A 16,422-nucleotide genomic window follows, 5' to 3' on the forward strand; every position below is an offset into this window, starting at 1 on the left:
CTTTATTATTTCCTTTCTTCTGGTGGCTGTGGACAACTTACTTATGTAGCTAATGTTTTCATTTTGTCATTTTCTTCTTTTTTGATGTGTTCATCTATTGCTATAAATTGACCTCTGAGCACTGCCTTTGCTGTGTCCCAAAGGCTTTCGTAAGGTGTGTTTTCATTCTCGTTTGATTTAAGGAATATTTTTATCCCATCTCTGCTTTCTTCTATTACCCAGTGGTTTTTAAGCAGGGTGTTATTCATTTCCCACGTAACTGATTTTTTTTTTTTCTTACTCTTCTAGTTGTTAATTTCTACTTTGATGGTTTTGTGGTCAGAGAAGATACTTTGTATTTTCTCAATGTTTTGGATTTTGTTGAGGGTTGCTCTGTGGCCTAAGATGTGGTCTATCCTGGAGAATGTTCCATGTGGGCTAGAAAAGAATGTGTATTTTGTAGATATTGGGTGGATTGTTCTATATATGCCTATGAGGTCAAGTTGGTGATTGTACTCTTTAGCTCTTCTGTATCTTTGTTGAGTTTATTTCTAGATGTTTTGTCCTTTACTGAGAGAGGTGTCCTGAAGTCTTCTGCTATTATTGTGGAGCTGTCTATCTCATTTTACAGTGCTCTTAGAATTGTTTTATGTATCTTGTAGCCCTGTAGTTTGGTGCATAAATATTTATTATGGATATATCCTCCTGGTATATTGACACTTTAATCATTATATAGTGTCCTTCCTTATCCTTTGAGGAGGATTTTACTTTAAAATCTATTTTGTCAGAAATTAATATTGCCACTCCTGCTCTTTTTTGATTGTTCTTTGCTTGATATATATGTTTTTACATCCTTTGAGTTTTAGTTTTTTTGCGTCTTTAAGCCTAAGGTGTGTCTCTTGTAGGCAGCATATAGAGAGATTGTGTTTTTTTTTTTTTTTCCCTCAATTCTACTACTCTCTGTCTCTTTATTGGTATGATTAGTCCTTTTACATTCAGCAGAATTATGAAATTATGAATAGGTATGAATTTAGGGCTGTTATTTTCATGTCTTTTTTTGTGTGCTGTTGACAGTTCCTTTTTTTTCCACTTAATTTTTGTGCTGAGTAGTTTTTCTTTATATATTGTCCTTTCCTCTGTTCATTGTTGTTGAGTTTGTTTTTTGCTGAGTCTTTATGCTTTTCTTGTATTTTATTTTGATGTGTAGGATTGTTAGTCTCATTCTTGGTTTCCTTGATATTTGTCTCTATTTTTCTATGTTTAAACCAAAATTTTATCTCTTTATATTGCCATGACTTCCTCTCCATATGAAAGATCTATGACTACATTTTTTAGTCCCACATGTTCTTAGGGTTTCTTCATTTTTAAAAAATTCTTTTATCTGATTTTTCCTCAAATACCTTGATGTCAAGCGCTTTATCTTCAGTCTTCTTAATTCTGACTTCCATTTCCTCAATTCTGCTCCTGTTATTTTCCATTGAGATGTCTAATTTTGAAACTATATTGTTAGTCTTCTGAATTTCTGTTTGCTGTCTCTCTAAAACCTCTTACAGACTATTATTTGTTACTATGCTCTTCAATAACCTTCTTAATTTCCTCGATTCCTTTATCTGTGCATTCATTTGCTTGTTCTGCCTTTTGCCTGATCTCTTTCCTGATCTCTTTAAGAGTTCTGTTTATTAATCTTTTCTATTCTACCTCCGGTATTTCTAGGAAGATCTCTTTGTTCAGAAGATTCTTGATTTTTTGTTGTTGTTTTGCTTTAAGTGAAAATTTACAAATCAAGTCAGTCTCTCATACAAAATTTTGTACACACCTTGCTATGTACTCCTATCTGCTCTCCCCCTAATGAGACAGCACTCTTTTTCTCTCCACCTTGTGTTCCTCATCCATTTAGTCAACTCCTGTCCCCCTCTTCCTTCTCATCTCACCTTTACAAAGGAGCTGCCCACATAGTCTCACGTGTCTACTTGAGCTAAGAAGTTCACTCCTCACCAGTATCATTTTCAATCTTATAGTCTGGTCCAATCCCTACCTGAAGAGTTGGCTTCAGAAATGGTTCCAGTCTTGGGCTAATTGGTCATCTGGGTACCACGACCTCCAGGGTCACTGTAGTCTCAGGCAGACCATTTAGTCTCGTCTTTTCATGAAACTATGAAATCTGCATTCCACCATTCTCCCACTCCATCAGAGAGTCTCTGTCGTGTTCCCTGTCAGGGCAGTCATCGGTGGCAGTCATGCACCATCTAGTTCTTCCAGGCTCAGGCTGATGTAGTATCTGGTTTATGTGGCCCTGTCTGTCTCTTGGACTCATATTTACCTTGTGTCTTTGGTGTTCTTCATTCCCCTTTGCTCCAGGTGGGTTGAGACCAATTGATCCATCTTAGGCGGCCACTTGCTACGGTTTAATACCCCAGATGCCACTCACCAAAGTGGGATACAGAATGTTTTCTTAATACATTTTGTTATGCCAACTGACCTAGATGTCCCCTGAAACCATGGTTCCCAGACCCCCATCCTTTCTACTCTGGCCTTCAAAGTGTTTGGTTTTGTTCAGGAAACTTCTTAGCTTTTGGTTTAATCCAGTTGAGCTGACCTCTCCTGTATTGTGTGGTGTCTTCCCTTCACCTGCAATTGTTCTTTCTACTATCTAATTAGTGAATACCCCTCTCCCTCACTCCCTACCATCGTTAACATCAAAGAACATTTTCCTCTTTGTTTACACTTTTTCTTGAATTCTTATAATAGTGGTCTTATAGAATAATTGTCCTTTTGCTAGTGACTAATTTCACTCAGCATAGTGCCTTCCAGATTCCTCCATATTATGAAATGTTTCATGGATTCATTGTTGTTCTTAATGTGATATTATTTACTGTGGTTACCTTTTTATGTTTTTTAAAAAAATTTATTCTTGTTTAGGTGAAAGTTACACCTCAAATTAATTTCTGTTTCAAAAATTTATGCACAAATTGTTTTGCGACATTGGTTGCAATCCCCACAATATGTCAGCCCTTTGCACCCTGGGTTTCCTTTGTCTCTTTGTCTAGTTATTTGGTCCCTTCCTGACTTCTCATCTTTTCTTTTGCATGGGTATTGCCCACTGCGTCTCCTATACTTGATTGAACTAAGAGGAATGTTCCTCACATGTGTTATTGTTTGTTTTATAGGCCTGTCTAACCTTAGTCTGAAAGGTAGGATTTGGAGTGACTTCAGTTTTCAGTTAGCTGAGTGTTCGGGGCCCACAGTCTTAGGGGTTTCTCCAATTTCTGTCAGACCAGTAGGTCTGGTCTTTTTTTTGTTGTTGTTAATTCTAATTTTGTTCTACATTTTTCCCTCCACTATGTCCTGAACTCTCTAGTGTTATCTCTATCAGAGTGGTCAGCATCGATAGCCAGGCACCATCTAGTTCTTCTGGGCTCAGGTTGGTGGACGTTGTGGTTCTCTTGGTCCATTAGTCCTTTAGACTGATATTTTTCTTGTGTCTTTATTTTCTTCATTCTTTGCTCCAGACAGGATGTGACTAATAGATGTATCTTAGATGCTTGTTTGCAAGCTGTAAGACCCCAGACACTACTCACCATAGTAGGATGTAGAGCATTTTCTTTATGAACTGTATTATGCCCATTGACCTAGATATTCCCTGAGATCATGATCTCCAGCACTCAGCCTCAATAAATTGATCCCTTTATTGTTTATATGTATCTAGGAAGCTTCTATGACTTTGTCTTGGTCAGACTGCGCTGTCTTCCCCTTATTGTGTCTTGTGTTTCCTTTCACCAAAGTTAACAGTTTTCTTCTATCTAGTTAGTGATTTCCTCTCCTCACCTTCTATTGCCTCATAACCATCAAATATGTTCTTTTTTTCTGAGTGTAAGCCTTGTCTTCGTTTTTTGTTACAGTAGTCTCATAAAATATTTGTCCTTTTATGATTGTTTTATTTCACTCAGTATAATGCCCTCCAATTCACCCATTTTGTAAGATGTTTTGCCCATTTTAAAAGTATCAAAATTTTCAAAATATTATTATAACTTTTTTGTTATTATTATAATTGTATTGTGTTTTACGTGAAAGTTTACAGAGCAAATTAGTTTCTCATTTAAAAATTTTTACAAAAATTGATTTGTGATATTGGTTGCAATCCCCACAATTTCAGCACTCACCTCATTTCCACTCCAGCTTTCTCTTCTAACTGAGAAATGGAGACACTCAACTATCACTCTTAATATTTTTGTTGTTTCTTTGTGACAACAAGCAGACTCCAACACATAGCAACAATATAGAACAGCATAGAACTGCCCCACAACATTCCCTAGGCTGTAATCTTTATGGGACGGCATCCTGGTGGTACAGTTCTTGAGATTAAGCATTGCACTACCTGGGTTCTTTTTAATATTGATATTGGTATTTTAATGTGTATACTGCTGTACATTATGGGCATAAAGCAAATAGTTATGTTAATATTGCTGGGAACTCAAACTTTCAGAGTAAAATAAAATAGCTACAAGTGTAAATCAAAGAATTTCACATCCTAAATACTAATTTGAAATATTAGCATGAAATGTAAACAAATAGTAGTGATGGTTGCACATTATGAGTGTGATTTATACCACTGGATTGTACACATGAAAATGTTTGAAATGGGCAATTGGATGTTGTGCCTATTTCACCACCAAAAAAAAAAAAAAATTGCCCAATGTGTAGATGCAGTGACTTGAGAAATATCACATATTTATTTATTTATTTTAAGTTACCTACTATTGGCATAACAAAAACTACCATAAATGAGTGACTTTGAAGAGAAGAAATTTATGTTCTCACAGTCTAGGAAGCTGGAAGTCCACATTCAGGGTATGGATCCAGGAAGACATCAGCATCTGGTTGTTGTTGTTGAGTGCCTTTGAGTTGGTTCTGACCCATAGTGACCCTATGCACAAAAGAGGGAAACACTGCCCGGTCCTGAGCCATACCCAGGGTCATTGCTATGCTTGAGTGCATTGTTACAGCCACCCTGTCAATCTATCTCATTCAGGGTCTTCCTCTTTTGCACTGACCCTCTATGAAGCATAATATCTTTCTCCAGCGACTGGCCTGTCCAGAAAACATGTGCAAATTAATGAGACAAAGTCTTGCCATCCTTGCTTCTAAGGAGCATTCTTGCTGTTCTTCTTCCAAGACAGATTCGTTGGTTCTTTTGTCAGTCCATGGTATATTCAATATTCTTCTCTAACTACCAAATTTAAAGGTGTCAATTCTTCTTTGGTCTTCCTTATTCATTGCCCAGCTTTCGCATGCATATAAGGCATAATTTTTTTAGCTGCTGGTAGCTGCCAGCAATCCTTGGTTTTCCTGGGCTTATAGAGATGCATCTGCTGTGTGTGCCTGTCTTTATATGTCATCTTCCCCCTATGTGTATCTCTGTGTCTATTCTGGCCTTTTTATACCTCAGAAGTGATTAGTTTTAGGACCCACCCTACTCTGTCATGACACCATTAACACAACAGTGAAAACCTCGCTATTTCCAAAGCAGGTCATATTTCCAGGTACAATGGTTAGGATTTCAAAACATATTTTGGGAGGACAGAATTCAATCCATAACACAGGGTATCTAAGCCTTTAGTCAAGTTGTGTCTGTGGCTTTTTGATATTTCAGCCAAAGGATATATAAGAATGAGCCCAACAGCTATGCCAGGTTCATTCAGAGTGCTTCTGGAGGACAGTGTGTTGCTCACAATTCCCTGGAGACTGTCAGAGTGATAGAGGCCCTGGGTGGTGCAAACAGTTAAGCACTCAGCTGCTCTCCAAAAGACTGGTGGTTCAAGTCCACCCAGAGGCATCTTGTTAGGAAGGTCTGGAGATCTGCTCCTGAAAATTCATTCATTGAAACTCTATGCAGCATAGTTCCACTCTGAAATACATGGGTCATCATGAGTCAGTTTGACTCCATGGCAATGACTTACTGGTTGGTTAGACAATGGTCAGGCTGGACTGCACAGCTATCCTGTGCCTATTCATCACCTAAGGGTGTTGGTTAAAAGGCAGTTTCTAAAGATTTCAGGCCTGGGGTGCTGATCCCTGGAGCTGGGGCGATTCCACTGCAGATGGGTTAATGTCCCCAAGTGGAGTAAGGCTGGACAAGAGGCAGCAAACACAAGGTGACAACCCCTGAGGCTTGCACTCTACCACTTGCAATGCGTACTGCTTAGCTACTTGCGAATTCACCCACATGTGATTCCATTGTATTTTCAAGAAAGAGACAACCTGACTTTAGGGAATGTGTCTGTTTTGGCCTTAGCATAAATTATAACTCTTTAGTTCTTTTCATTTATGTTATAAATCAATCAAGAAATGGATGACAGGAACCACAAAAAATGGAAGTTGAGTTGTTTTAGACCCTCAGTGTAAAAGTTATTGTATTCAAACCCGCTGCCATTGAGTCAGTTCCGACTCACAGCAACCCCTTAGGACAAAGTAGAACTGCCCTGTAGGGTTTCAAAGGAGCAGCTGGTGCATTCTATTCGACAATAGTCAGCAGCCTTACCTCCTAAACACTGTGCCACCTGGGTTCCATAACCACTAACAATTTTAAAAAAGGAAAAAATTGGCAGTTGATAAAATCAAAAGTGCTTAACATGTTAATTCTAATACTTAAAAAATGAACTATTTGGGAAATTTATTAAGGAACCACCCTTGTTTTTGTTGTGTGCCTTTAAGTCAATTCTGACTCATAGTGACCACATGTGACAGAATAGAACCGCCCCATAGTGTTTTCTAGGCTGTAATATTTAAGGAAGGAGCCCTGGTGGTGCACTGGTCAAACCTCTCAAATGCCAACAGAGGGGTCAGTGGTTCGACCCCACCAGCTGCTCCATGGGAGACAGATGTGGCAATCTGCCTCCACAAAGATTACAGGCTTGGTAATCCTATGGGGCAGTTCTTTTCTATCCCACATGGTCTCTACGAGTTGCAGTCACCTCGGCAGCAATGGATTATTTATAGAAGCAGATCATCAGGTCCTTTGTCCTGCAGAGCTGCTGGGTAGGTTCAAGCCACCGAACTCTGAGTCAGCAGCTGAGCCACCAGGGCTTCTAGGCAGCTCATATGATTTGAAAAATATTTTGATTTACCCATTGGTAAATTATATGAAAAATTAGCTAGTATTTATTTTTAGGGTAGGGGTGGCGGGCCCCATGTAACAGTCCAAGTTGTTCATGACTCCATGCTCAGGAGAGGGACCCCGTGTGGGCTTTCATGTTCTGTGCTTGCTACCTTGACATTCTTAATGCCTTCATCTTCGTATGTGGTTTTTGGTGAAAGTAAAGACTAGTGGGATATGAGCATGAGTTGGGAGCTCAGAGCCTCTGCTCAGGAAGGGACCCTTCTCCTGCTGCCTACTCTGCAGTTTCCACCCAATGACTGCTGCTAACCCCCGCTCCCCAGGACCCCCTGAGGTGAGGTGAGTACCCTTCTTGCTGAGTACTGGGTAAGACCTGGGTCATCTGTGGGGCCTGCATTCACCTGGTGACTACCCCTCTGCCTGAAGGAGTGTGACATTAAAGCTAAAGAAAAAAAACACCTTGACATGAAGACAGAGAAAACAAAAGGAAGGAGAAAGTGTTTCCCCTGCTTTTTTTTTTTTAATAGCATTTTATTATGATTTCAGTGAAGGTTTACACAGCAGTTTATGTCCCCATTAGACAATTTCTGCACAAGTTGTTCAGTGACATTGGTTACTTTCTTCACAATGAATATCACAGATTTAGATGGAATCTCAGGACCATAACTCAAATCTGACAAACCAAATTATGCTGCAACCCAGTTATCAGAAACCACAAAAAAAAAAAAAAATCACAAGGCCTGCTGAGTTAGCAACCTACAAGTATATTTTTACTTTCTTAGAGATATTTCATTAATGATGCCTTCTACAAACCTGGCGGGCCAGTATTTCTGATGATTGGAGGGATGGGGAGTGCAAAAAGAAACTGGACATCAAGAAATCTTCCCTTTGTCGCATATGCTGAGAGACTGGGTGCCCTCTGCTTAGTTCTGGAACACAGATTTTACGGACGCAGCCAACCAACAGGGTAAGTTTAAGGGTTTCCTTTTCGTGGTTGTTCTCATTGCTGTTGTTATTCTCTCTCTTTTTAATTTAGGCAATGTTAACTCTAAATACGGTCTTATTTCAGGAAGCTGAATATTCGAAAATATAAATGAAAGAAAGAAAAGCGATAGGTGGAGATGGGGTTAGCAACAATTTTGTTTATAAAAAGATTCATATGAAATTTCCTTTGAATAAAATATATTCCTCAAATACTATAATTTCATGAAACTCTGTATCTTCCTGAACTCGTTTAAGCAAAATGTCATACCTATTAATTTTTTTCTATTACAATTGAATTTTGTACTGTGAAAACTATGCTACCCATGGCAACGGGGTAACTATTCTGTTAAAACAACTCATCAAAGGTAACTGGATATCTTATTAAATTTCAGCATGCAGTGATAGAGCAAGATGCAAGAATATGAGACCCATTTTTGCCTCTATACCTGATTCATGACGCCTGGTATTTTTGTTTATTCCCCCCAGTAGAAAGATACGTTTTTAGCATACTTGATTAAAGTAATAAGCTATACATTATATGAAGTCAAGCAAATAGATTGAAGCGTACAAAGTGACTCTGAAGGTTGTGAAAAATTGAATTTTTATGTCAAACTCTTTAATTTTCATTAAAATAAGAAGAAGGATTGCTTTTTTAAAATTCTGAGAATGTGATTAGTATCAGTAAAGTGATACCTTTGTTATATGGGTCATATTCGTGGAAGCCTTTATGTTGACAGAATCATAATTACTAGATATTTCCCCTGTTCTATTTGTGACTCCTCAAATGTGGTTTTTGAATTCAAAATCCCTTAACATTTGGTAGTGAGTTGACACTCCAGTAATTCCATACATGACTTCGTTAGAAAATTTGATTTGTGTTTGTGTGTGTGTTAAAGATGCTATGATTGTCTACAAATAGTTTTAAGTCTGGGCTTTCTTTATCAATCTAAGGAAGTAAATTGCTATTCAAGAATGGAATAATCTGCGTCATAGCAAATAAATATAGCAAGTAACTTGTTTGCTATCCAAATTAAATTAATGTGGTACATTTCAGTAAGAGGGTGTTAGAAACAACAATAGAATTTGGACTGTCATTGAGCAGTTTGAGAGATAGTATAAGGATATGAAAATTTGCTCTAGAATTTGTCATTAGAAAAAAAAAGTAGGATAATTTGATGATTACGTATTTCAATATATCTTACCTACAGTTTTCCATTCCCATCCCATTGGCTTGAACTTAATAAGTCCACATCCAGCTTGACGGGTGGCTGGGATACATATTGTTTATTCTGGAAGCCAAGTGCCCAGCTGAAATCCAGGCCTTTAATTATCTAAAGATTAAAGGGCGAGTGAATATAAGCAGAAAATTAGCAGTTTTGCTGTAACTTCTTAGTAGGAGACTTGCTGAACCAGGGTAAATGTTTTGCCTCTTGAAGCCCTTATTATTTGAGGATAAATTACCTTCAGAATGATTCTACACTGGACACTTCCACAAGTTGTACAGGTGAGAGCCGACCTGATCACATCCATGCCAACACAATAAATCAGGACAATTTGATAGGAGGGGAAAAGTACTCCTGTTTATGTTAGTTTGATAATAGAAAGGGCTTAACCTTTTCATGTGTTTGTGGCCACTTGTGTTTCTTCTTTTTGAACATTCTGTATTCTTTGACTACTTTTACATTCATAATCAGCTAGTTTTAGCACCATACCATAGGGAGACACTTTCTTTTAGCCGTTTGAATTAAAAACTTCCCAGGATTCTAGGAATCCTTATTATGGAGGACACATCATCAAAAAGTAAATTAAAAAAAAATTGTTTATTCGTTTTTTTATACCAAAAAAAAAAAAAAAATTAGGCTCAAATAGGGTTTTGTCTAGACGTAGCAGCAAACCAGAAAGAATGGGAAATAGCATCATTACTATTTACTATGGGTTTTCTTAATGTCGTAGAAACAATTAAATAACTGGCATTTTAGCCATTTTGAAAAATGAGGCAGGGCAATAATGTGATAGCTGTGCTCCAGTACAGTGTATGGAGAAAGGTCACCATATGGGTGGTGGCAGGCATGTGAAGCTCTTGCACAGTGATGACAAGAGGAAATGACATAACTAAAATGAGACAAATGCTAACGATTACTCCTAGTTCCTACATTTATGTGTCACTGTCACCTAGATTACGATAATTAAAATTTCAAGTTTGATATGTACAAAACTCAACATGTTTTCAAAATATCATTCCTACTTTGGTTTTTTTTTTTTTTACTTTAGAGTCAAGCTGATGTTAAGCAGCATATTTTCTGCTTTAATCGTTGTCACAAAGAGAGTGTGCTTATGTTTTAATTCTAGAGATCTGAGTACTGCCAGCCTCCGCTACATCAGGAACCATCAAGTCTTGGGTGACATTGCCAATTTCCGAATTAAAATAGCAAAACTAATGGGGCTCACCAAAAATAAGTGGGTTGCTTTTGGTGAATTTTATGGTGGCTCCCTTGCAGTGTGGTCGAGAATAAAATACCCAGACCTATTTGCTGCAGCAGTGGGCAGCAGTGCACCGGTGAAAGCAGAAATTAATTTTGATGGTAAGTCTCCCTATATATGGGAGTCCTTGAGTGGGGCAAATGGTTAACGCTCTGGGCTGATAATCGAATGTTTGATAGTTCAAGTCCAACCTATAGGTACCTTGGAAGAAAGGTCTCGCTATTTCTAAAAAATCAGCCATGGAGAACCCCATGGAGCACAGTTCTATGCTGACACACATGGGATCACCATGAGTTGGAATCACCTTGATGGCAACTGGTTTGGTTTTTATGGTATTTATATGTATGTGTGTGTGTGTGTGTATATATATATATGTATTTTTTATATATAGTGACAAAAGTTTTATATGATGACAAAAGTAACTATGAGTCAGTGATTCTTTGACAAGCCTGGCCCTATAACACAGGTTCACCCAAACTGACTTGAGTTTATCTCCAGCACAAATAATAGGGTTCCACAGGAGATTCTTGTGCTACCCAACGTTGGAAGTTGATATCCATATTTGCAGCTTTATGACCGGCTATTTCTGGTCTCAGGCTGATGTAGTCTCTGATTTATGTGGCCCTTTCTGTCTCTTGGGCTCATTATTACCTTGTGTCTTTGATGTTTTTCATTATCCTTTGCTCCAGGTGGGTTGAGACCAATTGACGCATCTTAGATGGCTAGCTTCTTAATAGATGGAAATGGTGTGATAAATCTTAGATATTGATCTGATAATGAAAGAATTCGTGATTTAGCTATTTCCAAAGAAGTAAAGGAAAAGCTCTTACTTTTGAAAGACAAAAATTTTCTACTTTGAAGTTGCCTTTTAATTTTCCTTCCTATTACCTGCTTTTATGAGAAACCATTTATAATCAATGTCACTAGGGTTTTTGCTGCAACGATGAGCTCAATCGTAACAACGATTGTAGGGATGGCTCAGGACCAGGCAGTGTTTCATTCTGTTGTGCATAGGGTCGCTATGAGTCGGAACCGACTCTATGGCACCTAACTACAACAACAACAGGGTTTTTGCAGGTGAATAATACTCTTGATTGGCAATTTAGACCTCTGTATACATGTTCTCATTAAAATGAATAAGTATAAAATTTCTACTTATTTTCTTGCAAAGACAAAACCACCCCCCCCAAAAAAAATTCCATTTAAGATTTCCTTTAATATTTGAAGTTTTAAAATGTAAACTATTCAGGTTTCTGGAGCCTTAATAAAATCTTAACAGGTCCAATAAATCTGAGATCTGTAAATCTGAGGTATTTTTCTCCCTACCTCTTTAAAGGAGTATGTTTTGTTCATTAATAGATCAGGATTTGCAGAGCATGGTTGTACTTTTCTGATTACTAACGACTTTTCTTAGCATTTTGACAAAATCTTTTTTTCATTTTCTCAGCTCTGTCATAAAACATAGGAAATTGTGAACTTGAAAGAATTATATTTTATAAATGGTTATGATGAAGCCATACTAAATATACTTTTTTTTCATAATCTTAGAATACTTTGAAGAAGTTCAAGTATCTCTGGACGCTCATAACAGTGAATGTTCAAGTTCAGTGTACTTGGCTTTACGTGAAGTTACAAAGAGGCTGATACATCAAAAACACTACAGTAAACTTAAAAGGGATTTCATGTAAGTGAATTGTTTTGTGTGTAAGAGAGTCTATGTCTATACATAGTGTGGTGTTTACTTGTCATTTCCTTATTTTGAGCCTACTTACCTGAGAAGAGCGTGAGATTGTGAACAGTTCGGATCCTTTTATATATTGTTTATATTAGCAATTTATAGATCATACAAGAGGGGTGGCTGGGCCTCTGTGGATGTTTTTAAAACTGGTGGGAGTGCAGATCGGAGAGAAGGAAGGAGTGGGTGTCACCCTGTGGTCCTTGGACAGCCAAGGGGCACCCTGAAACACTCGTCCATGGAGAACAGAGTCAACCAAAAAGGAGAGGTGGCCTTGAGGACAGATCTTGCCATTTCCATGAATAGTGAGATTTTCAACAGTCTTTGAAGTACTAAAGCATAGATTTGTACTGAAGTTTTTCAGAAACTGAACAAAAGTGTTCTTATGTTTAATTTCTACCCCCTGTTGACTAAGAAAATCATTGTTTTTTAAGACCTGGGCTAGAGATTTCCATGGTAGTGGTGGAAGCTCTTTTTTGAGTTATTTAAAATTAAAAAAAAAATTAGGCTTCAATAATTATATTAAAATCTGTCTTTCTAGACTCATAGAACAGCTAGAGTGCTAAGAGTAGTAGGTTTTGTGTACCCTACCTGAACCGAAGGCATTTCTTTTGTTTGTTTTTTTTAGTAGTTTTTATTGTGCTTTAAGTGAAAGTTTACAAATCAAGTCAGTCTGTCACATATAAGCTTAAATGCACCTTACTACATACTCCCATTTACTCTCCCCCTAATGAGTCAGTCTGCTCCCTTCTTCCAGTCTCTCCTTTTGTGACCGTTTTGCCAGTTTCTAACCCTCACTACCCTCCCATCTCCCTTCCAGACAGGAGATGCCAAGACAGTCTCAAGTGTCCACCTGATACAAGTAGCTCACTCTTCATCAGCATCTCTCTCCAGCCCATTGTTCAGTCCCTTCCATGTCTGATGAGTTGTCTTCGGGAATGGTTCCTGTCCTGGGCCAACAGAAGGTTTGGGGACCATTACCACCAGGATTCTTCTACTCTCAATCAGACCATTAAGTCTGGTCTTTTTACGAGAGTTTGGGGTCTGCATCCCACTGTTCTCCTGCTCCCTCAGGGGTTCTCTGTTGTGCTCCCTGTCAGGGCAGTCATCAGTTGTGGACGGGCACCATCTAGTTCTTCTGGTCTCAGGATGATGTAAGTCTCTGGTTCATGTGCCCCTTTCCATCTCGGGCTCATAGTTATCGTGTGACCTTGGTGTTCTTCATTCTCCTTTGGTCCAGATGGGTTGAGACAAATTGATGCATCTTAGATGGCTGCTTGTTAGCATTTAAGACCCCAGATGCCACACTTCAAAGAGGGATACAGAATGTTTTCATAATAGAGTTTATTATGCCAATAGACTTAGAAGTCCCCTTAAGCCATAGTCCCCAAACCCCCGCCCTTGCTCCACTGACCTTCGAAGCATTCAGTTTATCCCAGAAACTTCTTTGCTTTTGGTCCAGTCCGGTTGAGCTGATCTTCCCTGTATTGAGTATTGTCCTTCCCTTCACCTAAAGTAGTTCTTATCTACTAACTAATCAGTAAATAATCCTCTCCCACCCTCCCTCCCTCCCCCCTCTCATAACCACAAAAGAATGTGTTCTTCTCAGTTTATAGTATTTCTCAAGAACTTGTAATAGTTGTCTTATACAGTATTTGTCCTTTTGCTTCTGACTAATTTCACTCAGCATAATGCCTTCCAGGTTCCTCCATGTTATGAAATATTTCACAGATTCATCACTGTCCTTTATCGATGCATAGTATTCCATTGTGTGAATGTACCATAATTTATCTAACCATTCATCTATTGATGGACACTTTGGTTGCTTCCAGCTTTTTGCTATTGTAAACAGTGCTGCAATAAACATGGGTGTGCATATATCTGTTCGTGTAAAGACTCTTAATTCTCTAGGGTATATACCGAGGAGTGGAGTTTCTGGGTTGTATGGTAGTTCTATTTCTAACTTTTTAAGAAATGCCAAATAGATTTCCAAAGTGGTTGTACCATTTTACATTCCCACCAGCAGTGTATAAGAGTTCCAGTCTCTCCGCAGCCCCTCCATTTATTATTTTGTTTTTTGGATTAATGCCAGCCTTGTTGGAGTGAGATGGAATCTCATCGTAGTTTTAATTTGCATTTCTCTAATGGCTAATGATTGAGAGCATTTTCTCAAGTGTCTGTTAGCCACCTGAATATCTTCTTTGGTGAAGTGCGTGTTCATATCCTTTGTCCACTTTTTGATTGGGTTGTTTGTCTTTTTGTGGTTGAGTTTTAACAGAATCATATAGATTTTAGAGATCAGGCACTGGTCAGAGATGTCATAGCTGAAAATTTTTTCCCAATCTGAAGGTGGTGTTTTTACTCTTTTGGTGAAGTCTTTAGATGAGCATGAGCATAGGTGTTTGATTTTTAGGAGCTCCCAGTTATCTGCTTTCTCTTCGTCATTTTCAGTAATGTTTTGTATTCTGTTTATGCCTTGTATTAGGCTCCTAACGTTGTCCCTATTTTTTCTTCCATGATATTTATCGTTTTAGTCTTTATGTTTAGGTCTTTGATCCACTTGGAGTTAGTTTTTGTGCATGGTGTGAGGTATGGGTCCTGTTTCATTTTTTTGCAAATGGATATCCAGTTATGCCAGCACCATTTGTTAAAAAGACCATCTTTCCCCAATTAACTGACACTGGGCCCTTGTCAAATATCAGCTGCTCATATGTGGATGGATTTATATCTGGGTTCTCAATTCTGTTCCATTGGTCTGTGTGCCTGTTGTACCAATACCAGGCTGTTTTGACTACTGTGGCTGTATAATATGTTCTAAAATCAGGTAGAGTGGGGCCTCCCACTTTCTTCTTCTTTTTCAGTAATGCTTTACTTATCCGGGGCTTCTTTTCCTTCCGTATGAAGTTGGTGATTTGTTTCTCCATCACTTTAAAAACTGTCATTGGAATTTGGATCAGAAGTGCGTTGTATGTATAGATGGCTTTTGGTAGAATAGATATTTTTACTATGTTAAGTCTTCCTATCCATGAGCATGGTATGTTTTTCCACTTATGTAGGTCCCTTTTAGTTTCTTTCACTAGTACTTCATAGTTTTCTTTTCATAGGTTTTTACATCTTTAGTAAGATTTATTCCTAAGTATTTTATCTTCTTGGGGGCTACTGTGAATGGTATTGATTTGGTTATTTCCTCTTCGATGTTCTTTTTGTTGATATAGAGGAATCCAAGTGATTTTTGTATGTTTATCTTGTAACCTGAGACTCTGCCGAACTCTTCTATTAGTTTCAGTAGTTTTCTGGAGGATTCCTTAGGGTTTTCTGTGTATAAGATCATGTCATCTGCAAATAGAGATAATTTTACTTCTTCCTCGCCAATCCAGATGCCCTTTATTTCTTTGTCTAGCCTAATTGCTCTGGCTAGCACCTCTAGCAGAATGTTGAATAAGAGTGGTGATAAAGGGCATCCTTGTCTGGTTCCCGTTCTCAAGAGAAATGCTTTCAGGCTCTCTCCATTTAGAATGATGCTGGCTTTTGGCTTTGTATAGATGCCCTTTATTATGTTGAGGGATTTTCCTTCAATTCCTATTTTGCTGAGAGTTTTTATCATGAATGGGTGTTAGACTTTGTCAAATGCCTTTCTGCATCAGTTGATAAGATCATGTGGTTTTTGTCTTTTGTTTTATTTATATGGTGGATTACATTAATGGTTTTTCTAATATTAAACCAACCTTGCATAAAAAACAACCCTGCATACCTGGTATAAATCCCACTTGGTTGTGGTGGATTATTTTTTTGATATGTTGTTGAATTCTATTGGCTAGAATTTTGTTGAGGATTTTTGCATCTATGTCATGAGGGATATAGGTCTGGAATTTTCTTTTTTTGTGATGTCTTTACCTGGTTTTGGTATCAGGGATATGGTGGCTTCATAGAATGAGTTAGGTAGTATTCCAACATTTTCTATGCTTTGAAATATCTTTAGTAGTAGTGGTGTTAACTCTTCTCTGAAAGTTTGGTAGAACTCTGCAGTGAAGCCATCCGGGCCAGGGGTTTTTTTTGTTGGGAGTTTTTTGATTACCTTATGAATCTCTTTTTTTGTTATGGGTCTTTTTAGTCGTTCTACTTCTGTTTG

The 16,422-nt window shown here is 38.0% G+C and overlaps 1 protein-coding gene across 1 annotated transcript in view; it reads left to right on the forward strand.

Moving 5' to 3' along the window:
- Positions 1-16,422, forward strand: part of LOC100666235 (putative serine protease K12H4.7) — a 102,651-nt gene that overhangs the window by 10,878 nt on the left and 75,351 nt on the right. Inside the window, exons 2-4 of the mRNA XM_023541023.2 lie at positions 7,876-8,060; positions 10,427-10,659; positions 12,107-12,242. Coding sequence (XP_023396791.2) covers positions 7,876-8,060; positions 10,427-10,659; positions 12,107-12,242 — 554 coding nt within the window. The remainder of the gene's footprint in view (positions 1-7,875; positions 8,061-10,426; positions 10,660-12,106; positions 12,243-16,422) is intronic.

Source organism: Loxodonta africana, chromosome 6 (assembly GCF_030014295.1).
Source record: "Loxodonta africana isolate mLoxAfr1 chromosome 6, mLoxAfr1.hap2, whole genome shotgun sequence".
Classification (NCBI taxonomy): Eukaryota; Metazoa; Chordata; class Mammalia; order Proboscidea; family Elephantidae; genus Loxodonta; species Loxodonta africana.